The sequence below is a fragment of the Haliaeetus leucocephalus genome, unplaced genomic scaffold (genome assembly GCF_000737465.1).
Source record: "Haliaeetus leucocephalus isolate CR32 unplaced genomic scaffold, Haliaeetus_leucocephalus-4.0 Scaffold339, whole genome shotgun sequence".
Classification (NCBI taxonomy): domain Eukaryota; kingdom Metazoa; phylum Chordata; class Aves; order Accipitriformes; family Accipitridae; genus Haliaeetus; species Haliaeetus leucocephalus.
Genome location: NW_010972775.1, coordinates 2,097,636 through 2,124,035, shown reverse-complemented (window position 1 = coordinate 2,124,035; position 26,400 = coordinate 2,097,636). Strand labels below are relative to the sequence as shown.

Here is a 26,400-nt window from a genome sequence, read left to right as displayed (position 1 = left end):
CAAATGCTGCAGCCTTGCTGCATGCTCCTGATAGTAGAGCAGAATCTTCTATTAGTGAGCTGGTCCTCATATCTGACCATGGCTTTCTGACCTTGACACATCCTTTTATTTAAGCAACTGGGAGCAGCAATCCTTTGTTATCGGTCTCTGCACCCATCATCTGCTGTTGCTTCTTGTGAGTTCTTACACACACATATTTTTGTTCTTATTTCACTCGTATCAACCTTAATATTCCTCTTACAAGTCTCTGTGATAAGTTGATTGCGAGCCTTGGGCCACCTGCAGCTTTTCTCAAGAGCCTCAAAGGTGAACAAAGCCATCAGACTCCCACCTTCCCCTTACAGAAGGAGGGAGAAAAAAGAAAGAAGGACCAAAACCCCCAGCAAAGCCTGCAGGTATGAATTGCTGAAAATCAGGTGCTAAATGAGAAGAGTCACTTTCGATTTTTTTTTTTTTTTTTAGACATAGTCCCGCCCTCTGCTTCAGTGATTGGATGCTGCCCACTCTTTTGTAAGGCAAGCGATGCAGCTGTCAGCCTCACAAGCTCATGATCTCTGCTCGCTGAATAAGTAGAAATGTGCAGGAGGTCGCCCGTTGCCCTCTTCGTGGCCCTGTGCGCCAGCCAGCTGGGCATGTGGGCAGCAGGGCGCTCCAAGGTGAACCCCAGGATCATCACAGCTCCACAAGGTAAGTCCCGGGCTGCAGTCAGCTGCAACCTTGAGATGCAGCAGCAGCAGCAGTGTCTGCAGCTGACAGCTACTCCCTGCACCGTGTATTTTCTACCTACGTCTTTTGAGAAGAGTTGGTCTTTTTTGTGTGTGGTTTGTTTCTTCGGGGAGACTTTTGGCTCTCATTAAAATGAGCTAAAACGCCTGTGATCTCGGGAAGGAGCTTCTGGCTTCTTGATTGCTTTTAATTGAATTCTTAGATCTGTGTTCTTGCCAAGTCCTTTCCTTTTTATATTCTAAAAACATTTTCCTACAACCTGGCTATATTAAAGGCTGTCAAAAAGCCCTGAAACAGGCACAGTAACCATTTCCCCTAACTTGTAGGGGAGAAGTGTGTGAAGTGTGTTTGCATAATAGCTAATTTTCTTACTTATCTGTGTACTTACCCTGTTAGCTGCAAATGAGTTCTGTGAGTAAATATTTGCAGAAGATCTCTGTTCTCTGAGAAAATATATGTATGTCTGAAATGGCACGCAAGGACTTATAATCGGATCCGATTTTAGCAGAAACTGAACAAAGAAATGTTTTCAAGGAGCAAGCTTAGAGTACAGCCCAAGCTTCATGTGTTGAAAAGAGCAGACTAACGTTTACTGGTTTTATCATGTGTCTTCCAAGCTTTTTGATTAATACCCTCCAGGGAGGCTTTAACAAAAGACCTCGTCTTGTCCCTGGCGGTTCTGGTGTTTGGCTAAGCCGGCGGGTTCAGCCGAGCCGCGGATCTCATGCTGCTCTGCAGTACAACAGCTCCTCTGTGCTTCCTATTCGCCGACAACTTCAGAGGACACGAATTTCCCGTGGTTTATTCTGCGCCATCTGTTATTCTTCTGCCATTATTTATTATGCCCTTCTTCTTCAGGCCCATCGCTGCCTGCGGATGAAGGGCTAGGAGCAGAGGAAAGGGTGGTGGGTGGGTGGCTCGAAGGTGGCCTCTGCCTGCTGTGTCCGTCGCACAAAGGGGAGAGACACCGGCAGGGAGGGCAGCAAAAGATTACTCCTAGTATTGCGTCGTTTGTTTTATCTCCTGGCAAACGAAGTGGCTCAGAAAAGGGGATGCAAGCAGGGGAGAAGGCACAGAGCCTGAGACTGAACGGAGGATGGGGGTCACACATTTCTCCATAGACGTTTCCCCTGCCCCGCTTGGAGTGGGAGGTAAATTACTGTGGTCTGGTGTGGTTGGAAATGCCTGTCCTGGAGTAAAACTGTGCTGAGGGGGAAGAGAGAGCTCGAGTGGTTGATTTCCACCTGTCTCTGTGCTTGGCATGCACATGCGGTATGGTCATTTGGGCTTTCCCTGCATCTGTGTCAGAGGGTGGCTTTACTGGCATTGAACACAGTGAGGATCTGTCACTGAGAAACACTGAAGCCAATTAGTGTTAGGACACTTCCCTGCAAAGGGATCAGCTTGTGCTTATCTGTTTGTATCTCTTTTTTTTTTTTTTCTTCTTTTTTGAGAGCTTAGCTGGGACACAGGCCAAGAGGGATTTCAATTGGGGAGGTAGCAGAGGTAGCTGTGTGGCACACTTCATTAAGAGTCAGTCCCGTGTCCTATTTAACAGAGTGCATTTTGTTCAGCATAACATCTATCATTTAGGAAGTGAGTCTGTGGGTGAGGAGGAGGGTGGAGAAGGAGGCTCTGGGCGAGGGTGAAGAAATGGGACAGGGGCAAAGAGGATGCGGTGGGCAACAGGGAGTCTTCTTCAACTTCCCCAGTGCTCCAGACACAGTGAAAGGCAAGCACAGCATCTTTAGTAAAACCTGCAGGTCAGCATACTGCTGCTGTTTGCATCCACTTATAGAGGCTTGTCCCTTGCCGTGGGGGTGACACTGTTGCAGGGCTCAGTTTGCAGCTGAAGCCCTGGTCCTGGAGGCTGGGAGCTGGATGGAGAAGAGCAGCAGTCCGGGACGTTTGCGTGGGTGTTCACGCCGGGGCTGTGCCTCGTGTGCTGCATTTGCAGTGGTGCAGCGCTGGCCTCAGCCCTGGGCTCTGCAGGAGCTGGCAGCTCTTCACCTAATTAAATTTCTTACATGCCACAGCTCATCACTAGCACCAGGTACGGCAGCCTCAGCAAAGACACCTCAAGATGTTACAGCCCTGTGAGTGAAGGTAGAGATTCCTGGTGCCGGCCAGAGCCCAGCCCTCTCCAGGAGGGAAGAGTACGTGTGTGGGATCCCTCCCTGCGCTGCGGTGCTGGGGGAGAGGAGCAAATCGGTGCTGGGGAAAGCTGCAGCTGCCCTTCCATGTCTCAGCCTTGCTCCCCTTGCCAGCACCCTGCCAGACCCGGGAAGAGAGCCCTGGGCTCAGTGCAGGTAGCCTCAACTACTCGGCTGTTTTGCCCTGTGGTCCTTTGGTGTCCGGTTTCATAGCAAGAAATAGGTGAGAGGACATTGTGAACTGGGAAAAAAATGTGGCTGGGCTTAGGTAGCACAATCCTGAGCTCAGATATGAAGACAAAGAAACAGAGTCAGCCTGCCTTGGTGCTTGGAGCTCCTGGATTTAAGTAATTTCAACAGTCCTGGGGACTTGGACTTGCGGTGGTGGGTGGCTGGAGCACTGTGTTCTGCAGATCTGCCTTTCTATGAATGCAGTGTGTATAAAGCCAGCCCTGAGGCCTCAGCTGCTGTTCTGCCTTTATTTTGCCTCCCTGATGCCACAGCACAGTGCAGGAGGACGTGAGGAAAGGGGCATGCTTTCTCCAAAGGTCACCCCAGCTTCTGCACATGCATGCCACCGAAGGCAGGGTGAGGGATTGCTGGAGCTGTCCCAGCAGCCGGCACAGGTGGCTGGCTGGCTTTTAGGTCCAGCTGGGTAAGCAGTTATTTGAAAGCATGTCTGACTCTGGCAGGGTTTCTTCTTCGTAGGGGAAGGACGCTCAGAGCAAAGGGTTGAGGTCAGCTCCAGGCCACTGATCATATCTAAAGTGCCTACGATCCTTTTTACTGACAAGGACTTTGCCCTGCTTCCCCTTTGCAGCTGACCCAGCACACAGATGGGTCGGATCTTCTGGCTATTACCCTCCCCAGTGTTCTAATGAAGGAAGATTGTAAATGGCAAGTTCCCTATCTGTTGAGATTTGCAGAGTGGGAGTAAGTTTGGCCTTAGCAGCCTGGGCTGGCGCAGAAGCAAGTGCTTCAACCTTGCACACTGTGTTCTTGCTTATCTTCCCTTTTATTTCCATCCTCTCCCTGCCTCCATGTATTTTTCTAACCAAACGCTGACCAGCTGGGCTTTGCTTTGAAAAAGGTGCATTCACAACCCACACTGAGCTTTTGCTTGTCAGCACAGATACCGTGTTTACTCTTCTGATCCATCTGCAGAGACGGAGACCGCTGTGTCCTGGGGCTGGGCAGAGCTGTCCGGGTGACACAGAGGGCAGACACAGCCCCTCCGTACGGAGCAGGAGGGTGGCATCCCAGGCTGACTGTCTCATGACCGGAAAGTCACCGAGCATCGGGAGAGCAGAGGAGTGCAGTGAGGACAGCAAGGAGCCTGAGGGCTGGCTCAGGCTGCTATAGCCTGGGGCCTTTGGTGCAGCACAGGAATAATTTTTAGCTACCGCCATGCTTAAGATTGTCTTGTCCCTCCCCACGTGTGTAGATCCGAGACAAACGCACAGCCCCTCTCTGGTTGCTTGCTGCATTTACGCCTTGGGGTAGGATGGGGTCTGACAGTTTAGTTATTCCCCTCTTATTAACAGGTGAGGCTGGAAGCTGGAGGGGGACGGGTTCTGAGCTGGTGTGTAGCTCACAGGAGTTAAGCAGGTCCCACGGGGGAAAAGAAAGATTATACACTTGACCCTTGGCTGCTTTGACTGGGTAAACTGGCTCTAGCCTGCCCTGGGTCACAGGAGGGGCGTTGAAATGGCAGTTCCTGGAAACTGCCCACGCTGCCCATAGTAGCTCCTGGGCTTTGCCAAGCTCAGCCACCTCTCCTTGCCCTGGGAGAATTGTGCCAGCAAGCATCTGAGTGCTGTAGGAGCTATTCTAGGAGCTCTTCAAGCCCACTGCTGTAATGGTGCTGCGTTCAGCTAGCAAAGGAAGAGAGCTGATCAGAGATGAGGCTGAACTCATACTGATGGGGAGTGCTGGCAAAAATGAGAGATTGTGGTGCTAGCACCAGCTTTTACTCCTCAGTGACAGCGGCACTGTTTTCTCAGGAGCCATGGTCCCATGGGTGTGAAACATCTTTGTAGGACGGTTTCACATGAAGCTCTCAGAGCATCAACATTTCCAGGAGAAAGCTTCTCACTTTCCCAGCAATGCAATTTTCTGCAGAAGGCTCATTTTCACAGGGTGGGTGATGCTGGTATCATAAAACGTTGGTTGAAAATATATTTTGCTCTGCGCAGATTGAAAAAGAAAAACCAAACAAACCAAGCGAGTGAATCACAACCACCTCCTCTTGCAAGAGCGTGACACAAAAACAACAGGCATGGGCAAACTAATAAAAGTTGTGGCTGCTGAACTGAAATGCTTAGGGCTGGGAAAGACTGCCAGATGCAAATTGCTGACCCACTGCCCAGCTCTGTGCCAGCCCTCGGGCTGATTCAGGGTCAGAATTGCAGAAAATTGGCCCAGGGAGGTATCCTGTAGTTGATGTAGTCAGGCTCGGTGCCTTAAAGCAGGACAAACTAAATCTAAGCCTGAGTACTTGAGTACAAACTAAATCTAAGTACTGACTACAAGATGCTTTTTAAAGAAGCTTGTATCCGGAAAAAGGGCTGGAAGGTGAGTTAGAAGGAAGAAATTGCTTGTTTTGCAGCCAGCTCTCTCCTGTTGAGCTACATCCTATGGTGTGTGGCTATTTCTGGTTGTTCCAAGAATAGGACTTGTTCCTCCTGTTGGGCACTCTTTTCTTTTCAATCCCAGCTCCAGCCAGTGTAGTAGACTGTGTCTAACTGTCTGGTGTGACAGAGAAGTGCTGTAAGAGTGCCACAGGAGCTGGATGTGGAAGCATCTCCTACCATCTCTACTAATTTCAGAGCACTTTAAGTCTGGAGCAACAGGCTTTGTATAATAAACCTAATGTTGCCCTTAATGATAGCTCTAGCGCTGAAACTATTCAGTCCCCAGTTTGAGCCCTGTTGACTGGTGTCAGCATCCTCCTGCAGTGATGACTCCACATCTAATTACCCATCTAATTAAGTTATTCTCCTTCATCAGGCATGTGTGTACTGGGAGGGAGAGAGCAGTACAAGTTTAAGGAGCTGTAGGAGTTTCCTTGGGGAACGCAGGGACAGTCCCAGGCAGATACCTGCCCTTGCTCTGCTCACAACAACCGTGGCCATGGGTTTGCTCGTATCTTGGATAATGCGAGTTTTGGAAAGTCTTATCTGAGCGTCTGGTTTCAAACGACTGACTGTAATGCGGTGGTTTGGCTTTCCAAGTCTGAGTAATGCGGTGCTGCAGCCAAAGATGGACCAGAGAAGAATGGATATTGTGTGTTCCTGCTGCTGGTGGGGGTCAAGCGGGCAGAATGGGGATGCTAGGAAGGTCTGCGTGGCTTTCCCTGGCACAAACCAAGAAGGCTGTGGGGCTGAGACCTAGCTGATATTCATTACAGGGGTGGCAAGCCTACAGCAGCTGGTAGGAGGGCTGCAAAAAGCATGACGGGGCCCTTCCCAATCTAGTGAGGATATCCCTTTGCTGCATGCATTATCTCATCTTTTTCTATAGGGAACTTAAACTTCATCCTCGCTGCAGAGCCAGAGATCTTTCTTCCCACCTTTAAACCTCTGCAGGTTCCGCGGGGGGACTGCACAGGTCCCCTTACCCTGTGTCTACCTCCTGGCTAGCCTCCCCTGGGCTGGGAGGAAAGGGCATGTGCTCGAGAGGGTTTCTCAGCTGCCCTGCCCTAACCAGCAGCAAGGAGGTAGGAGATGGCTGCCAATTAAGCTAAAAGGTAAAGCGGCTGTTTTGCTGGTGGATGCTCATAGAGGTGCTCGGGGCAATTTTTATCCTGGAAAGCTTTTTATGATAAATCAGTCTCTGGAAACTGATCTTCCTAGTGGGAGGGGCAGCCGTGCTCTCCAGATAGCAGCTCTCCTGCTAAAACCATCCTTTGTTGTTCTGTCGTTGTTCCAGTGACCGTATAAGAAAATACCATAATCACAGGCCGAAGTTCCCCAGCTTCCAGCAGGAACACGGCACAGCTCAGGACTGTCATTACAGAGAACGGCTTTTGGAAAGTAACAAAACCTGGCTCTAAATTTAGCACCTGCAATCCGTAGGGTGCAGCAAGCAGCTTGGCTTCGGGGCTGGTAGGGAAAAATGTACCTGTTAGATGACAAGCTGCACCCGTGAAATCAAAGGCTCTGGACTCATCTTGCAGTGGCACAGGCTTCAGTGCTGCATAATTTTGGGGGGGTGAGCATGCAGAGGGGGCCAGGGGATATTGGTAATGCGTTAGCGTGCGTAGAAAACATTGCCATGCCTGTCATGTAGTCATTTTGTCTTTAAAAAGGAGAAATCTCTCTTTCCTGGAGCATGAAGCACTCTGGTTTGAGCCTTCAGAGGGTAAGCAGGGCCTTACAGTGCTGCCCATGTTCACGAAGCTCTGCCTGATGGCAGAGGCTTTGAATTCAAGACTTGTTCCTTCCTGGCTGCAGGTTAGGGGTCTCTTTTGTTGCTTGCTGAGTGGGTATTTGGGACCGCTGCCGGCTCTGGCTCTGGCTTGGAGGCCCCTTGCAAAGGAGATATAGGCTGCATAGCTCTCAGAAGAGCTTTTGAGCAGGCATGCCCATGCCCAGCAGCTGGGTTACCAAACCAAGAGGTTTTTTTCTCTTTCTTCCTGCCCTAGCTCACCCCTGTGCTGAATACTGCTGCCTGCTGCCAAGACGCTCCAGAGCTTACCAGAAATAGAGTGGAAATCATTAATGCGCCAGAATATTTGCCTTCTGTAGTGTAACTCTAAAAAAGCATATTTGTCTAGTTAGAGTGTACTCTGTGAGCTTGAGCCTTTCTGCTGCACTAGTGCAGCCCTCCTGGGCATTTGGATTGCGCACAGGCTGAGAGCTTTTGTAGGATATATCCCCGATAACGTGGGCTGGGTTGTTTCCTCCACTCTGGAGCATTTTGCTATTGATGGCAGGGATCTCTTGAGGGCAGCAGAAAGCAGACGCACGAGCCCCCCATGATTGTAGGGTCTTTAGGAGCAGCTGGGGAAGAAGCCAAAGAAAAGGCAAGCAGCTTCGTATAGTGGCAGCCAGGAACGTAGCTTGGACAAGGGTGAAAAAGTCCCATTGCGAAGAGGATGAAGATGTTACCGACAGGTCCATGGCTTTCCTCCTTCCTTTGGAGGGGTGCTTAGAGGGAGTCGGAAGCAGTTGGGGAGGGGTGTAAGAAGATAGTGTGAGGTTTCTTGGCTTGTCTCCAAACTGTCTTCAGGGAGAGACAGGATGAGAAATACCAAACTGATTAAACCCGTTGCTCTGACTTGCTGCGAGTTTAAAATAAGAGAGAGGAGTGAAATGTGGAAGGCAGTCAGGTCTGGGTTTGAGTAATGTGGGCTTCCCAGCTGCACGTCTCCCCTCTGTGCTTTCACACCTCTTCTGGGTTTCCCACAAGTGCATGGATGCCTGTGCAACGGTTTAGGGCTACACATCCCCCCCGATGCTCTCCAGCCTCCGCAGGTTGCCCGTGCTGCCCAGTGCTGGGCTAACTGGTTCTCCACATGAAGGACAATGGTCACAAATGGAAAATGAAAAGGAGAGCAGCATGCAGCCCAAGCCCTCACTCTCAGCTGTGCTGCTTTCGGGAACCAAACCACAGTATTTCCTACAGGATGGAGGGCACGGGAAAATTACAGTCAGGGCTTTTACCTGCCCTGGACTGATGAAAGCACTTTGCCTTTCCTGGGAAACCATTTTACTTTATCCTTTCTGGGCACACACATGCTCTTGGGATGCATCTGTGGGAGTGTCTGGCTAAAGCAAAGGCAGCTGCTCTGACCTCAGTGTTGCTGCCCTACCTGGCCAGTGCCCTTCCTGCCCTACTGGGAGAGGCTGCATTGGTTATGGAATACGTAGGAGATGACTGATGCCTGTGCCAGGCCTTGTTTTGATCCATTTTCTGGACCCTGCCCTTTGTAGAGCTGCTGGTCACAGCCGGTGACTGCTCTTGGACTTTGGCAGTTAGCGCTAGAAATGAGTGTACCTGTGTTTCGTCAGTGGTTTTTCTGCTTGCGCTGTGTGCTCGGGGCAAGAAGAGGAGAGATTTAAGCAGCGTGGCTGCTGTGTAAGGCTCTCTTGGGGGGCACGGGCACGAGGCGAGGGTCCCGCCATGGCAGGGAGCTGTGTGGCCCCTAGGAGAGCACAGAGAGCTTTAAGGAGCAGGAAATGCATGCCTGCGTCTGGTCCCGCTTCAGCAAGAGACATTTTTAGCACTCTTTGTGGTTGCTTGGTTTCCGCTGCTGCTCCCCCAGTGCCTTTTGGCCTGTGGCAGACTGATACTACAGAGGAGTTTTGGGGGGTGCCTGCAAGCATCCTGAAAAGAAGGCAGGGGAGAGGGGAGACTGGGAAGGGAAGGCAGGCAGCACAAACCCCTTCTGAGACGTGCCAGCCACCGGACTGATGGGCACCAGCTCATAGCCATGCTCCCAGTCTGCCACGTTGTGCCAAGCTGAATAGGTGGGGCACAGGGAGGGAGTGAAAGGGTGGCAAGGATGATATTTGGCCCTGGGAGGGCTCTGGAGGGAGCTCTTAGGGCCCCAGGATAGAAATCTATAGGGAATGGGGTAGTATTGGTTCTGTTCTTTTTATTTTGCTTTCTTTGAGAAATGACTCATGCTGGAGCATAGCTTGAACTGAAACGGTGCGGGGCTGCCCCCCACACCGAGTGATGTTCCCTGAGGGATGATCCTTCAGCCTATGCCTCTGCTTCCCCGGCGCTGAGTGGTGGCTGTAAGGATCCCGGCTCCCAGGGCTGCAGCTAAATCCCTCAGCAGTGTGCTGGTGGCATAAGCCAGGGAGAGGAGGGAATGACGGGCCAGGCTTTTTTGTGAGTGATGAGAAGGAAGTGGTTTCCCACATTGTATTGCCTTTTCACCCCTTTCTCAGAAACCCCTCCTGCAAAAGCTTATCATTTTCCATGAGGCGTGTTGGCTGGTGGTGGTGTTGGGGACCTTGTGTTTTACAGCCCTTCAATTACTCTGTGGCAGGTCAGAGCAAACCCTTCCTAGATGTCCCTCCTGGGTCATGACAAATTGTTCCTATAACCCCTGCCCCTCCCTGCCCTGTTTCTGCAGGATCTGCCAGGTCCCAGAAGCCTGTCAGACTGCTCAAGGTGTCCATCCCCTGGGAGGGGATGGCTGGCGGGTGAGCGGGGCTCTGGGAGCACTTCCCTGGGCCGACTGTGGTTTCCTTGTGTCATATTGCTCCCTTCGGGCAAAATCATGGGGGAAAGAAAACCTAGCTGCTTGGTGAGCACAGCAGCTCCCCGTAGGCATACTTCTTCCTTCCAGAATGTCTCAACTTGGGAATTTATAGATAATCTAAAAAAAAAAAAAAAATCCCACAGCTTGGCTTCTTGCCGGCATCTGTGGCAGAGCTGGGGAGACAGACGGCGCATGGCGCTTGGATGGGAGCAGTGTGGTTCGGTCCAGTCCTTCTCCCAGGGATAGAGGGGACCCATGGCAGCCCTGTGGGGTGTCTCCAGCCCTCTATGATGGGTGCTTTGACTCCCCATGCTCCTCTTGGAGGGGACTGTCTGCTGGTGGGGCTCCTGGGACTGATATCTGGCCAAGCAGGTAGGAAATGCAGGGATCATCCTCCCGGTCTCGCCTGGGGGAGTAGTGAAACTGAAACTGAACTGCAGAGTGGTGTCAGAGCTGGGACTGAGAGTCCTCACACCAAAGTGGGTGACTAAGGCAGTGGTCCCAAATCACATTCCCAGCCCTTAAAGGAAAGCAGTCAATCTGCCCATGTTGGGCTGCTTGTCATGCATCCTGCATGTGCTGGGGAAGTGGGAGTGGAAGTGGGATCAATGTCATCGAGTCAAGACGGCTCTCATATTCCCAAAAGCGGGGTGGTGTGCAGGAGACCGGAGCACACAGTCAGCCCTGACTCACAGCTGGGCCTGCATTGCTGGGGGATGAGGGCTTTTGGCACAGGTGTAGGGGACAAGACCCAGGGGACCCACCTGCATTGCTGGTCTGTGGGTCAGCACCGAGAAGGCAGCTTTTCCTTCTGCCATCGGAGCCAATTGCAGTCGGGTTGCGGCAGCAACGTGCCACTATCAAGGTCATAGTCTATTCAAGAGAAGGAAGAAATAAAACCTGGGAAATGACAAATTGTTTGGAGAGTGAGCGAACCAGGAAAGGATCCAACCAGTGCCGCGATTCAGGCAGGAGTGTGCTCACTGTCAGACCTACAGGCAGCAGAGCAGGTGGCAGTGTCATCAGCGTCATGCCGGGGGGGGGATAGGATGCGTGACGGTGACGACTGACAGTGTTATAACGTGTTATAGTGAGAAGAGTTCCTGGGGCTGCTGGGTGGGTTGCCTGGGCATCGGGGAGCGTGGCGGTGCTAGAGACTTGGCTGTGTTTGCCGTGGTGGCGAGTTTCAGCGCTGCACAAGTTTAAATCCCGTTTTGCCGTTTAGCAAGTGACCCAGCCCTGTGTCCCCATCATATGGCAGCAGCAGGACTTTGGGAGAACACAGGCAGCTTAGCTAAAGGAACTTCCCCCGCTCAGGGCAGCACAGACGCCGTGGTGTGGAGCGGGTAGTGCCGGGGAGCAGATGAACCCCATACCCTGCCTGGTTTCCCCTCTTCATATTCTAAAGGGGGTCCCACTTAACAAGCATCTTATAAGCAGCAGATAAAGGATCTGCCTCTCGTCTGCATCAGTGCTGCTCCCAAGAAGCAGCAGGTTCTTATCTCATCCTTCCCTTTTAATTTTTCCTGAGCTTTATTTCAGTTCCTTGTTTTAAAAGTGCTGGCGCCAGAGCAGATTCACCTCCATTTTAGGGAGACGTAGTCCTCCCCCAGCATCAGTGAATTGTAGACACACAAAGACTCACCCGCTACCGGTGCTGGGAGCTGTGCAAGCCAGTGACTAAGCTGAGTGTCTGGGATGCCGGAGCCAGCTGCCAGACCGGGGAATGGTGGAGTGTGGAGGGGAGAAGGACAGCCGTAGCTGAGTCAGCCCTCCAGCCAGGATGAGAGCTGGGTTGTTGAGTTTGCCTGCAACGAGGCTGCACGCCCATGCTGCTTCTCTAGTTGTACATCTGTTCTGGAGGTGAGGAACACGCTCCCCCCCTGCACAAAGCTCTGGGATGCTCTGGGAGCCCAACCTTGCTGTGGTGCTGGGGAGGGCCAGGCTCTGCCCAGGTTCTTGGTGCCTTTTTGAAGGGGCTCCTGGACCCAAAGGGAGCCAGAGAACCCTTCAGTGTGTCATTAAATCTGGATTTGCCCAAGCCATGTCTAGGGAGGCAGGCCCATTTCACCCTATAAGGTGGGAAGCAGGATTGCTCTGTTATCTGTGTTGCTCTGTGTGTTTAGGATGGGTCCCCTTGCCTTCATCTCATCCAGAGTGTGTCCCTCTTCATTTCCCTCCTCCTTTGTTACCTTATGCTGCAGGCATCCTTCCAAAATGCACCGGGCTCCCTCCTTCTCCCCATTTAATATTATTCTTCTTCTTCAATCTGGTCTAGTACTGTCCATCTCGCCTGCAAAGCACAAAGCCGCTCTTTCTCCCATTCATTCCTCTGGACTGGGGTTAGCATTTCAATTGACAATTGTGCCATTGATTTGCGCCCTGACGGTGGGGTTTGCAGTAAATGCCAGGCAAAGGGACTCAGCGGGGTTAGCGAGGCACTGGAAATGAGCCCTGTGTCTTCTGAAGCTCCGGACTCAATTTTGGAGGGAGGGTGGTGGCAGGGTCATGCCTTCCTCCTTCCAGGGGGGCAAGCCTTTCTTTGCAGTGTCAAAAGCAGCCTTGGGCTTGCTAGGAGAGGCATGTCCCCTTCTTTGGGGCCATAGTGTGGGCCATTAGATGCCCTCTGCCTTGTCATCTCCAGTTCTTGATGCCATTTATACCCCAGTCTGGGGGTGCAGGGTTGCTCCCCGTGATCCTGCCAGGTGAGAAGCAGAGGCGAAGGGGATCAAACCATTTGCCTAAGCCGAGCTGTTTAAGGCAGAGCAGGGGCTGAAGGCTAGCTTTGCAGGTCAGCTGGAGGGCTGATGCAGAGGCAGAGGGACCCCAGCACCCGCTCGTGGAAACACCTTTAAAAGGCTCCCGTCCAGTTCAAGTTAAATCAGTGCTGGAGCCGCAAACACGCTTCTGGGCCCTGGCTAGCAGAGCTGTTTACTCTCAGCTTAGTGATTCAGTGCAGTCCCTGGGGAGCAGTAGGATAAATAATACGTTGGCGCCAACCAAATTATTGTTTTGGGCTTGTTTCTGGCTGTTTGGAGAGAAGTGTGTCCTTGCAGGTTGGCACAGTTCTCAGAGCTGAGCTTAAGAAGGAAGCAGTGTTGTGAAAATAAAACTCAAAATGAAACCAAAGGTAATGGGATCACATGGAGCTGAAGTGTGCAAAAGAGTGAGGTGGAGAAAGAGGAGTGGGGAAGTGTATATTTTCCCAGATTAGCAGCAAGTTTAGGGGCTGGGCTGGAGGTTTGAAAACGAGAGCAAAGTTTGCTAAGTCCGATCAGACCTGCTTGTGGCGTGTCGGTGATGGGTTGTGCTGGCAGTGGTAGTTGGATGGGGGAGAAGGGCTTTAGGGGCTCCCGTGTGGGGGGGCTGTTGCCTGCCTGCTCTGCAGGTTGGGCCAAGAGGGGGATTTTGAGCACTGCTGGGAAGGGGGCTGGTGAAAAGGTGATTAGTCCTCTCCTCCCCAGCAAGCATAGCCTGAATCTGTGGCTGGTGGGGTGCCCAGGCTAGCTGGTGTGCCCGGCTGGCTTCCCGCTTGTAGGGCTACTTAGGCAAATGAGTTGCATAGTCACTCGGAAGAGACTCGATGCCAGCTTCTCCAACAGGCAAAGTACGTGCTCAGGGAGGGGACGGGGAGCGGGCAGGGACTGTTATCCAGCTGGGCTTTCCTGGCTGTGGGGTCCTGTCTGCTGAATCCCCCTCTGCTGCCAGGCAGCCCCATGGCCTCTGTCCCGCAGTACAGGAGAAGGGCAGCCCAGAGGTGCTGCGTTAGCAAGAAGCTGCGGGCTGGAGGGCACAGATGGTTTCTGTACTGTGGCACACCTTCGCCCTCTCTCTTTGTGGCTGAGGTGCCCTTGTGAAATGGTGGCCCGTGGGTCTGGCGGGGTTTCCCGTCACAAGGTGGTGGCTGGCAACATCCCCTGTTAGCCAAGCCGGGGATGGGAAACCCTTGCTGGCTGGGTGCAGTTTAACCCCACAGGGATTAGAGACCACGAGGAGGTACGACCAGCGCTGTGGAGAGGAAAGCCGTAAATCAAGCAGGCATTCAGCAGCCCCAGTGACCTCTAACAAGTATTTTTTACTTTTGGCTGTGCGGAGCGTTGGCAGGACCCCTGCGTGGCTTGCTTCGGGCAGAGGGGAAGTGCTGGACTGTGCAAAGATTGTCCTTTGCCCGTCCTGCCAAGTGCCCCTATAAATAGAGAGGGACACGTGCCACTGATTAATTGCCTGTCTGTGCAGGCAGCCAGCTCCCGAGGCAGACGCAGCCTTTGTCTGTCTGCTGGGAGCAGCAGCACTTGCCAGGAGAGGGGCCCCCTCTTCTCTGGAAAAGGGAAAAGAGGGAGAGATGAAAACGGAGTGCCCTGTCTCGCTAAGCAGAGGTCAGTCCTGATCGGAGACTTTTCCCCCTCGGAGGAGCAATCCCTCTCACGTCATTGCTGCAGATGACGGTGGGGGACAGGGTAGCCTACGGCAGTGCACATGTGCCACGTGCATTGCACCCTGCTGCGGAGCTGGGCCCCGGCATGGCTGCTCAAAGCTGCCCAGATGTGGCCGGACCATCCCGGAGAGGGATGCAGGACCAGCGGGCCCCACTGAGGGACAGCAAAAGCCCCAAGGGATAAGGTTCACAACTGCGCTGCCCTGCAGGGCCAGCCTCCTGCACTGCAGCTGGCAAGACAGAGGCGAAGGGAGGATGTTTTTAGGACAGAGGAGCTGGAAAAGCCAGAAGGTGAGAGAGAGGAGGACGGGCAGTTCTTCCTCCCGGCTGGACCTGGAAAGCTTCCCGTCTGCAGCAACCGGTTGTGACACAGGTCCTAGGTCTTGCAGTTCACTTCTTGTTCACGTCTGGGGCGTGCAGCCCATGAGTTGTGGTTTTGTTTGCACCCTTCCCCTGTCGCATGTGGGCTCTGACCCGGGGGCTCCAAACCTTGTCCATCCCTCCTGGCCTTTGCAGGGAGGATGCTGACAATGCAGCTGGAGACCGGTGAGGAGAGGTGTGATGCTGGGCTGTGGCTGGGAGGAGATGATCTACCCCATGGGCACGGGGAGGTTGACCCACAGCTGCAAGGCAGCACAGCAGCTCCTGTCCCGTTCAACCAGATAAGAACTCACAGCTCCAATTAAGCTTGTGCAAGGTCCCAAAGCAGGGCACAAAAAGCTGCAGGCATGTCAAATGCAAGAGGGTATGGGAGCTAAATCTATGAGGCAGTTGCCTGGAGTGGTTGTCAGAGGAGGGCCAGAGAGGGGAGGGAGCTCTTCATCTCAAAGCTGGGAGGCAGGAGGCACTCGGCCATTAGAGCAGGTGGGATGGCAGCGCTCACTTGCCTGCTGCAGAGCCAGTTCTAAGTCACTTTGAGCTTCTGCTCTCCTACAAGAGCTCCTGCAGCAAAGTTTCCCTTCCTCCTCCACCACCACCAGCCCTGCAGGGGCCAGGCGGGGCCATGCCATTGTGCAGCTCCCCTGTCCCCTGGGGCCAAGGGGACAATAGCTCTGCTCTGAGCCTGGGAGCTGCGTTTCCCTGGCTGCCTGGCGCTGGGCCAGCCATCCCAGAGGGCCCTTAGCCCCGAGTCCTTGTTTTTCTCATCACTGGCACGTAGAACATTGAAAGGGAGTTGATCAGCCTGAGCTGGCTGCGGGTACTCTCTGCAGTCTGCTTCAGTTCCCCTGACGAGTGTCTCCTCTGTGCTGTTTCTAGGTGCAAAAGAGTATGTATTTCCCAGGAGTGAGAAGTACCCAGTCTTCTATCATAATCAGAACAGCTCAGCCATCTATGTTGGCGGAGAAGGAAAGCTTTATTACTACGATTTTGCAACCTATGAGAACCACACGGTAAGGATGCTCTGCTAACAAGTTTACCTTTAGAGCCCTAAAAGAAAGTGTCCAGCATTCGTCTCTCAGCCCAAACGCTAGATACCTTGCTCAGTGTCTTTGCCAGCAGCAAAGTCAGGCCTAGAATGGTCTGGACTCTGCCCAGCCTGCCTCATCCATCTGGGAAGCCGCAATGTTAGTATGATGAATGGCTGCAGCAAGGGGGAAGTCTATAGTAGCTGTGGGTGGGTTCTTCCCAGGCTGTGATCCTCCTAAGGTCTTTGCTGCCCCAGAGGGAGGATTTTTCCAGTGAGGGACCCTTTCTTTAGTGTGAGAAGGGTTGCTCAGAGTCATGTCACTGGGGAGAAGCTAAGCTCCCATCTCTTTCTGTTGTTGGAGCCCAGGCTGCTTTTCCTCAAAAGCAGGAGGTTCTGGATCAGCTGGGCACTGAGTAAATACAGCAGGAAAACCCTCCAGTTGGCTTTCTCATGATCCCTTCTTGTCCTTCTCAAATAAGCCAGTTGCTGAAGTTTGGGCTCAGATACGTCCCTTCTTGGTCCCAGGAACAGCGGGGTTCAAGTGTCCCAGCCCTCAGACACCATCACCCGCTGTTGAACACCCATTCCCTGCAATGACAGATCCTTTCCCAAAATCCTTTGGAGAGCAGCCCAGGCTGGCTGCCAGTCATGCCTGCCGCTTTGGCCCTGCATCCCCACTTCTCCCCATCACCCTGAGGTCCTGAGAGATCCAGCCCAGCCTCCCCAAGGGTTTTCAAATGCTGAGGCAGGGAAAAGGGCTGCGTTGCAGTGTTCAATGACCTTCTTGCCAATGTGCTTGCTTTGCTTCTTGTGAAGAGAGTGACTAGCATGTAGTGCATGGGGCCGAGCCCAAGTCAGCTGGCTTTTAAAGTGAAGGAATTAAAGCATATCTCTTTCTTTTTTATCCTAGGAGGACTTCCCAGTGAAAAATGAAGGACAGTGCATGATGCCTGGGAGTTTGGTAGGTCCTACCTGTGATGGAATAGCATGTGGAACAGCTGGATGAGTGAGGGTTGGAGGACTTGGGTTGAAGGACTGCTGGGGAAGGAACTGTGTATGCTCCTCACATGCTGTCTTTGGGTGAAGACCTCCAGTACCTGTGGAGCAGGAGATCAGATGAGATGATACTAGTTTCCTTCTCTGGTTTTAAGACCCATGAAAAAACTAGGAAGCCATACAGCAGTGTGCTTGGTAGTGCTGTGGGCTTGGAGCTGTGGGGCTGTGCTCTGCCGTTTGCAGCTGCTCATGCTCCTCTTCTTTCTCTTGCAGGAGGACAATAAAAATTACCTCACGTTAGTGGAGAAGTATGGAGACGGGATGTTAGTGTGTGGGACTGGTGCCTGCGCTCCCACCTGTTGGAACTTGGTATGCTGTGGCCACCTGTGATGGGACCAGAGCAAAGCACTTGCTGTTTTGTTTTGTGCTGTCTCCATCTGTAAAACAGTGCCCTGATCCCCACTCCTTCTCAGAGTGCTCTGAAATGCCCAAATGCCAACTCCCTCAAGGAGCTTATGGTGACAGCATGGGACAGCCCGCATGAGCAGAGGTCTGCACACGCCTCGTCTGTGCTCACTTGTCATAGTCCCTCTCCGCTCACCTCCTGCCTGCAGCAGGAGCTCTGCCTGGCCTATTTGACGATGGGCTGCATCCTTCCCTCGTTTGGGCTGTGTCAGCCAAGCAGAGCTGCTTTCCTCCTGCCCCAGGGGTAGATGTGGGCACCTGGCTCTCCTGCTTTCCCTGAACTGATCACACTTAGGGACCATTTCTGTCCTTACCCAGACGCAGAGAAAGGAGCGCACTTCATGGGATGGGAGAGGTATTGCTCCTTTCACCCCTGACTCGAATACCCTCGTTGTCGTTGATGGTAAGTCTGGCTGCTCGCATATTTTCAGTCATAGTGCTGTGCAGGAAGGCTGGGCTCTCTAACAAAAAGGGGCACCCTGAGGCTGCTCCAAGGGCTTTGTCCCTCTATTCTAGTTGGCAACTGGCCTTAGCACTTCTTGCTTTTGCCTCATCGAAATCCACATCCTTCTAGGGCAGCGCATGGCATAAAGTTTATTCCTATCCAGGGTATGAGGGTTGAGTCTCTGTGCGGAAGGGTAGAGTGCAATGGAGACAGTGGGGCAGGAGAGTCCTGCAGTAACTCCACTGCTCTGGGCCTGGCAGAGGGACAGAGGAGGATCCTTCCCAGAGGCAGAGCAAGAATCTGTCCCTGCCACTCTTTAAGGAAAAGGACTGGAGGAGTCCTGCCAGGCCTGCTCCATCCTAGGTAGTGAGGACTGGGTTTCTTGACCTGTATCCACCATCTCGGTGAGTCCATGTGCCCAGAGAGTTCTTGGTTCTCTGTTTTCTTCTCACAAATGCTTCTGGTCCCTCCGGAAACAGCCTGCTGCAAATGAACCTTCCTGTCCCATAGGTCATGACATCTACTCCACCATCAAGAAGAGCCAGCAGAACGGCAAGATACCCCGTTTTCGTCGAGTGAGAGGGGGTGGAGAGCTCTACACAAGCGACACAGTGATGCAGAGTAAGTATGGGGGAGATTCTGAAAGCATGGGACCTGCCACTTTGTCTCACCAGGCAGATAAGTTGGACTCTTTATCAGTCCACAACTGTGGGCCATATGTACACAGCACAGCTTGGAGGGGTAGATCCTCTCTGCCCAGCTGGGGTGTAGCCCCAGAGCTTCTTGTTTGGGTTTGGTCACCCCTAGAGCTGTGGAGAGGGCTGATCTGGTCCCCACCTGCAATGCCGGTGAGGAGGGACCCAGTGGCTCCCTCCAGCTCTCTTGCTGCCAGCTGGGGGAATTTCAGCTCTTCGCTTCTGGGACAAAACAACTCACAAGTGAGCTCCTCTTGCTCAGGGTGAGATGAGGAAATGGAGAGAAATGGGTGGTAAGTTCCCTGTCAGATGCTGGAAGAAAACATGGTTGTGTGAAGGTGTCCATCAGCTGCCATGCAGTGGTGGAAACAGGAAGAACAACTTCCACTCCGGGCAGTGACTCTTTCCAAATCCCCAGCCAGGGTGAGGTCTTGAGGCATGAAGATGTTGGGCAGTGCATGGGACAGGGTGGACAATAGAGAGAAAGGACCCTCCTCAATTTCCATGAGCTTATTACATTGCCTTCCCCCAAGCCTCCCCAGTGACACTAGGGAATGGGAGATTATTGAACCCCTGGCCAAAGACAAAATCAAAGCAAAATGACACCAGGGCAGAACAGGACTTGTTCATGCAGGGCAGTGGAGGGGGGGCAACCAAGGCACCGGCAAGAAAACCTGATAGACCCAGAGCCACACTTACACAGAACTCCCTGCCATGGGGACACCAACTAACGATGCTCAGAAGGACTCTGCCGCTGCTGGGGATGCCCTTTGTGGCAGTGGTGTATTAATAGGAAGAGCATCATTGGGTTTTCCACAGCAAACACAAACAAGAGTGCAGCTTGTTCCCACCGAGGAAGCCTTCCTGTATGATGATAGCTCCCCTGCAAAAGAAGGAAGAATGGGTTTCCTTCGCTGCTAAACAGCTGAGGCTTCACTGGGCTCTGGGGACTTGGCCTTCAAGGGAGCGGGTGCGTGGAGTTGCGCAGGAGGGAGAGGAAGGCAAACCCACTGGGAAGGTGGCACATGAAAAGTGGTTGTTAGTGTGTTAGTATGACGCACCAGTCAGGTATAGACGATGGGCTCAGACCTGTCCTTTGCCTGGAGCACAGATGGTGTTTGCATTTCCTCCTCTTGTCTGAGGGTGAGCGGTTAGCTGCAGGGCATGCTGGTTTGGTCCCAACTGGTGGCTTTTCAGATGAAATGTGTGTTCAGGCCAAGGTTTTCTGATGGCTTGCTTCCCTTTTCAGACCCTCAGTTTGTCAAAGCCACCACATTAAGGCACGAAGAGCCTCACCAAGACAAGATTTACTACTTCTTTCGCGAAGACAATCCGGATAAGAGTCCTGAGGCCCCTAGAAACATCTCCCGAGTGGCCCAGCTGTGTAAGGTACCATGGGAATAGTGTATGGTGGGGAGGCAAGAGTGTTACAGGGGTGGCAAATGGACATGGCAGCTCACCTAGTGTTATTGGCCCCTCTGGCTCAATTCTCTCCTCTGCCACAGAGTTCTTGTGTGGTACGGCCATGTCCTTTGGCCTTCCCATCCTCTGGCTCCCATCTTGCCTGTAGGGGGGAGAAAGCCCTGTTCTGTCTCTCTCGTATGTTGGAGAGGTACATGATTGTTGCAGTGACCGGCAACAAATATACCTCTGGAGCATCCCCCAGTTATCCATCCAAGATGGTGGACGGGAGGCACTTTGTATTCTTCTCTGCCAAACTCTGACTCCCTGCTTTCCCTCTCCCCCAGGAAGATAAAGGGGGAACCAGTTCGCTCTCTGCTTCCAAGTGGACCACTTTCCTGAAGGCCAGCTTGATTTGTGTTGACCCAGTCACCAAGGGCAACTTCAACTGGTTGCAAGATGTCTTCTTTGTCCCTGCAAGTAACTGGCGACACTCCAAAGTCTACGGGCTCTTCACAAACACCTGGTGAGAGTCTTTGCAAAACGGGCAGATGGGCTGTTTGGGCCAAAGCCTTTCTGTCAGTCCTTTAGTGTCTCTGGCAGGCACTTGGGTGGCAAACACGGTCCAGCTGTAGGGGTGATGGCCAATGTCTCCCTGACCCTCTCTTTGTCTTATCGCCCACAGGGGAAGCTCTGCTGTTTGCGTCTATTCCTTTGGGGACATTGACAACGTGTTTCGGACGTCCAGACTCAAAGGCTATAATGGTCCCAACCCAGAGATCAAGCCTGGGCAGGTGAGTGAGTGACAAAAGATGCCCACATGAAGTGGAGAGGCCTCCTGAGGCCAGGAGAGCTGGTCCCTGCTCCGCCACTGCAGTTGTCAGAGTAGCTGGGGCAGGTGAGGGGATGGTCCCACCGCTGAGCAGCCAGGTGAGCACTGGGGCAGCGAGGAAGGTTGTAGGCACTGCGGGAAGGATCTGAGGTTTGTTGCTGGAAACAAAAGGAGGCTGGATAAGGTCCAACACCTTCATAGAAAGCAAGGGGAGATGGGCTCTGCATGCCTCGGCAAACAGGTTTGTGAGCTCTTGCGTGTGAAGCTGGAGGACAGTGTCTTGCCTTGCGTTTGCTAACCCTGGGGGTTCACCGAGCCAACCTGCAGCCTGGCCTGTGGTTGCAGGCACACCACTGACCTGGCACCAAACAGCAGGGTGGGGGGAGGCTCCCCTAAGCCTCAGGGGTGGGAGGGTGTGTGTGACAGGGCATAAGGCTCCTAAACCGTGACTTCTGCAGGGGAGATCGCTGGTGGGGCCTGGCACGAGCGCAATCACAGCAGCCCCAGGGCTTGTGTTTACTCCCAGGGCAGGCTTGTGCACCGTGCCTGGGCATCCCCCTCTGGGCTGAGGTATCCACGCTGTGCCCTGCCTTGCTCTCCTGCCCTCGAGCCTCATCCTCAGGGACCTGTCTGACTCTGTCAGTGGCTTTTGTCCCCTCTTGCTGCAGTGCGTTTCCTCTGGACAACACACCCCGAGCGAGACCTTCAAGATAGCTGACAGCCACCCGGAGGTGGAGGACCGGGTGGAGCCCCTCTCCCCCACCAAGAGCCCCTTATTCCACAACAAGCACCGCTACCAGAAGATTGGGGTGCACGAGGTCTCTGCGGGTGATGGACGCCGCTACAATGTGCTTTATCTGGCGACAGGTACTGGGAACCATTCTGTCTGGAGTTCCCTGGAGTTTGCTTTCCCCTGGAGGGTAGGGAACCCAAGGGAAGCAGACGAGACCCCCAGTGCAGAGCGAAGCAAGGGGCTATGTTCCCAGTTTGGCATATGTTTGTCAAGCAGAAAAGAGCTGCCAAGTCCCAGTACAGCTAAATACATCCAATTTGGCTGCATAGGCAAAGACAGGCTGAAAGCAGAATCCCAGCACGTGGGATTTACCCAGTTGGGCTGCTTCAGCCTGTGGTAGGTCTCAGGCCAAGTGTTTTAGGGCAAGGAAGGGGTAGCACAGCTCTCCCCAGGTGGAGCTTTACACTGTCAAGCAGAAATCCTTTGCAAAGGGACCCTCTCCGTCATCTCCTGTCCCTGCTTGCTCTAGTGCAGCAGCGCAGACTTCCTGTGAGGCCAGCACCTCCAGCTGGAGACACAGCCAGCTGATCACAGCTGCTGGTGGTCCTGGGGCAGCCGGAGATGCTGCGGAGCTGGGCCAAGGCAATTCAGCTGCAAGTGAATGGGATGGAGAGCAAAAGATTGGCAAGCTCGGTTACGCAGCTGCCTGGGTTCCCATGCAGTGCAGCTACCCGCTGCCCAGAAGGTGCAAAGGTTCCTAACCCAGTGCTTCCCTCTCTTGCCTGCCTGCCTCCCCGGGCTTGCTCCCTGCAGCTGTGCTCATCCCTTTTTCTGCACTGTGCTGGGATTTGTTCACTGGCACTTGTGGAGGGACTTTCTGGGGTTTTTGTTTCCTAATCTGTGATTAAAAAAATGCAGACAGCTCTCAGTAGGTGGCCTGTGTTGGATTTGGGCCCACGCATGCTCAGGTTGTTCTTATCTTGCCGAAAGCCTTTGCTTAAATGCAGCTAACGCCTTGCAGACTCCCGCCAGGGAGCTTACTCCAAGATGCAGGGCTTGGCAGGGCAGCTGCCCACCCTCACTGGGGTGGGTGGAGGCAAGGGCCAGCACCTGGGGGGTCCTAATCCCTGCCTGACCTGGGGTCACGTCTTTCATCTCCACCTGGTTGATGGTGGAGAAGGGAGTGACTATTTGGGAAGGGGAAACCATGCAAGAAGTAAAAGAGGGTAAAAAGGATGAGGATTCCTGAGCCCTGTTCCCTCAGGATCTGCCTTTCTACCCCTCCACCAAACTGACTCATTTTCTTAAATCACCAGTTTGGAGTCTTTTAACTGGGGAGGGGAGTCAGTTTAATTAGAAAAACAGAAAGGCAAACCCAAGTTTCAGCCTCAGGCGAGCAGTGAGATGAGGCTTATGCAAGAACAGGCCAGTGATCAAAGCAGAGTGGAGCTCAAGAGCAGTTGGTTTTTCTTGCTGAGGCTGTTCCAGCGCAGCTGATCAAAGCAGGCACAGCTAGGTCCGGAAGGGTGATGGGAAGTGGGTTCCTCATGGCTCTTGGCTGGGAGGATGACAAGGCTGTGCTGTAGGAAACGCTACTCTCTGGGGGACGATTTCCTAGCAGAGCAAGCAGCCTCCTTCTGAGAAAGGTCCTGTCTTCTGTGGGTGGCTGGTTTCAGGAATCCAGTCCAGCCTGGCTCTGCAGAGTGGGTATTGTGTGCCACAGCGAGGGCTGGAGGCAGAGCTGGTTCTCTGCCTGGCTTCCCCACCTCTGCCGGCAGCCCCTCTGCCTTGCCTTTCTGCTCTCAGCACGCTTCATCAGGGCTCTCCCCTCTTTCTTTCTAGACAGGGGATCCATCCACAAGATCGTGGAGCTGCCGGACGGGGTGCAGAACATCATGGAGCTCCAGGTCTTCCCAAAGAAGGACCCGATCCAGTCCATGATCTTGGACCACAAGAGGGTGGGTCTCTTCCTGCTCCGTAGAAAGGAAAGCAGTGGGTCAGGCTGTAGCTTTAAAAGCAGGCAGCAGGGAAGGCAGAGACAGATGGTTTAGTGACAGCCCCTGGATCTGGAAGTAGCCTCTGGGTGGGTTTGTGGGGGGTCCCACAGCGTGCTTTGCTAAATCCTAACAGCTGAGCTGATGTCCCCAGTCCTGGGTAACTCTCTGTGTGGTCAGTGGGCAACGGAGCTTTTTGGACACCTCCTCTCCTCTAGAGGCAAGGGAAGAACGAGGCTGTTTGCTCCCTGGGCCAAATCCCAGCACAGTGTTCTCCTCCCCCTGCAGTTTCCCTCTCGTTGTCCAGCCTTGCTGGCAGATGAGCTGTCAGACAGCGCTAGTGCTCTGTCCCAGAGTTGACAACACCGCTGTCACTGGTGGAGCAAACTTATTTATACACAGGGCTGGTGGGGGAAGGATGACTGCTTTCCCTCCCATGATAGGGACATATGGCTGCATTGCCTGGAGACCTACCAGCCCTGCTGGTGAAATCCACCCCAGTATCACAGTGAAGCTGCAGGAGAAGTGCTAGACGCTTGTAAGGTGGCACTGGGACACAGTGCTGAGATGATCAGCCCCTCTGCTTCCCTCCTGCAGGCAATGCTGTACATCGGCTCAACAGATAAAGTTGTGGAGATACCCATGGACATGTGCAGGGTGTATCGCAACAACTGTGACAGCTGCTTGCTGGCGAGGGACCCGTACTGCGGGTGGTTCAATGGGAGTTGTCAGTCAGTTTATCTAAACCGGTATGTGGTGCAGACAGCTTGCTGTTTCTCCGTCACCTTCAGCTGGCTTCTTTCATGTGAGAAATACCCAGACCCTCAGTATTCCCCTTCCTGGCCAGGGCCACACATGGTTTTGAGGCCATCTTCCCATCACAGAGAGAGATGAGCTCATCCTGTCCAGGCAGTAACAGCACGGACGTCTGTGCTGTCCCCAAAAACTGCACCTCTGCAGGGATCCGTCCCTCCTGCAGCACTCCTGCTCTGGAGGGGGAGAGGTCAGTGGGTTTTGAGCACCCAGCCCCTCTTTTGCTGTTAGAAATGTGTGTAGCTCTGCTGGTTGTGATGCTGTTTAAAGCAGTTGATAGTGGTGAGTTGCTGGGTCTTGTATTTGTTACCCACCAACCTCCTAAGTGGGGGTGTGGGGTGTGTTTTTCCCTACCCAGCTAATAACAGGTGTTTAAACTTTCTTCCTTATCTGATCCACTGCATCTTTTATGGGCGTTTCCTTTCCTGGCCCTGAAATGCTGCTTCCATGATGTTAATGCTTTGTTAATGCTTATTCCCATCTGCTAGGGAGGTGCGTCAGAACCTGAACCTGGAGCCATGGCAAGGAAAGTGCCAAAACGGGGATATTAAGGAAGGTATGTAAAAGTTTTGAGCTGTAGGCCATGTATCCAGGGGGTGTTTGGGGCAGGGTTACTGATTCTCAGGTCTTTCTATGGGTTGTGCAAGATGTTCCAATTCATTGCTGGGGAGCTGGGAACGACTGTGCTGAAACCAAGACACCAAGCAAGTCTCAGCTTGGACTTAATTGCTAGATAATGTGTTTCTTAGCTGGGTGAGAGGGTTTAAACTCTGTGTTTGCTGATGTCCTGGGAGAAGAGTCCCATGGACTTCACCAGGTGTGGGTCAGGCCCTGCCATTGTTGTTAAATGGCTGTGTAACATGTCCCCATCAACCCAACTGTTCTTCCTTCTAGACTTGTGGGGGAATCTGTGGTTGCTGGATGTGCCTATTTCACCCCCCGCTTCTTAATCTCTTCCAGTAGATGACTTTCAGAACATCACAGTCGTCCCTTTCTCCCGCTACTACCTCAACTGTCCCATCGAATCCCACTATGCCACCTACAACTGGTACCACAACAACAGCCTCATCAAGACCTGCAACACCACCCACCCCCAGCAGGACTGCTTCCACTTCATCCAGAATGTGAGCCACATTCACTACGGCCGCTACGTCTGCATCTCGGAGGAGGATGGCTTCAGGCAGGCTCTGGTGAAGGAGCACTTGGTCAACCAGCTCAGGTTCATGTCCCAGAAGGGCCAGGCCACCATGACGTTTGGCTCTTGGCTGCAGCTGCTGCTCATGGTGGTGTTGGTGGAGCTCTTCCACTGAACATGACAGAGCTGTGTTCCCACCATCCTGGCTGCTGCCGCCGTTCTTCCTGCACTTGCTGTCTGCTCCTGAGGCGAGATTCCTATTCTCTTAGTCACTCCTTGGACATTAATATTTGACTGTCCCAAGAGGGGTCCTGGGCAGCAACCCCTCCATCTTTGGCCTTGGTGGAGGAGTCATGGTGAGGAATATGCGACTGCAGGGCCAGATGGAGCAGGGTTTGGGGACAGGGAGGGAAGGGGTGGGGGACGTTCGCTGTACCCAGCAGCGTGAAGGGAGCGGTGTCAGCCTCTCCGCGAGCCCGCGCTGTTATGTTGACCTGAGCCTACCCTGGGTGCGGACGTTCAGGGGACTTCTGCCGACGTGCATGCACTGATCCTCAGGGCACAATGACTCCTCTCTTTGGGAACGTGCATGTGATGAAGAGGAGGAGCCAGCCCTTGGCCTTTCGAACTGGTTGATCTGTGCTTCGCTCCGAGCGGGGACTTGATGCCTCCGAGTTTCTAGGGGCTAATGTCTGTTTGGGTTGGCAAGCAGCTGGAACGCTCCCAGTGTCACATCTGAGTTGCCTCCTGGTCTGGAGAATTGGGCTCTGGAAGGGTTTTAGGGTTTGGTTTCTTTTTTTGTTTTGCAGCTGGCTTTGACATGAGAGGGAGATCGGGAACTAGCACTGGAAACCTGCAAAGCAAAGACAGGCACAAAGTTAGCATTTTGCATGGAAAAGCCTTGGAAGGTGACTAGATTTGGGGTGTGGGGAAGGACAGCCTGAAGGGGA

General features: G+C 53.2%; 1 protein-coding gene across 2 annotated transcripts; it reads left to right on the top strand.

Moving 5' to 3' along the window:
- The first annotated feature begins 556 nt into the window (after nucleotides 1–556).
- Nucleotides 557–25,844, top strand: SEMA7A (semaphorin 7A, GPI membrane anchor (John Milton Hagen blood group)). 2 transcript variants are annotated; one of them, XM_010571604.1, is made up of 14 exons: nucleotides 557–687; nucleotides 15,791–15,924; nucleotides 16,852–16,902; nucleotides 17,211–17,306; nucleotides 17,721–17,805; nucleotides 18,358–18,468; nucleotides 19,792–19,931; nucleotides 20,291–20,469; nucleotides 20,629–20,737; nucleotides 21,444–21,642; nucleotides 23,351–23,466; nucleotides 24,100–24,251; nucleotides 24,804–24,871; nucleotides 25,279–25,844. In XM_010571604.1, the coding sequence occupies exons 1-14, from the start codon at nucleotides 576–578 to the stop codon at nucleotides 25,623–25,625; spliced, it is 1,899 nt and encodes a 632-aa protein (XP_010569906.1). In that variant the 5' UTR covers nucleotides 557–575; the 3' UTR covers nucleotides 25,626–25,844. The 2 variants fall into 2 exon arrangements, with proteins under 2 accessions (XP_010569906.1, XP_010569905.1); XM_010571603.1 differs by having other exon boundaries at nucleotides 25,276–25,844.
- The last annotated feature ends 556 nt before the right edge of the window (nucleotides 25,845–26,400 follow it).

Excerpts from the sequence above, each read along its gene's own strand:
- SEMA7A (XM_010571603.1), top strand. The coding sequence starts at position 576 with ATGTGCAGGAGGTCGCCCGTTGCCCTCTTCGTGGCCCTGTGCGCCAGC. Across the intron at positions 16,903-17,210 it reads GCATGATGCCTGGGAGTTTG|GAGGACAATAAAAATTACCT; the intron begins GTAGGTCCTACC and ends TTTCTCTTGCAG. Across the intron at positions 19,932-20,290 it reads GAGTGGCCCAGCTGTGTAAG|GAAGATAAAGGGGGAACCAG; the intron begins GTACCATGGGAA and ends CCTCTCCCCCAG.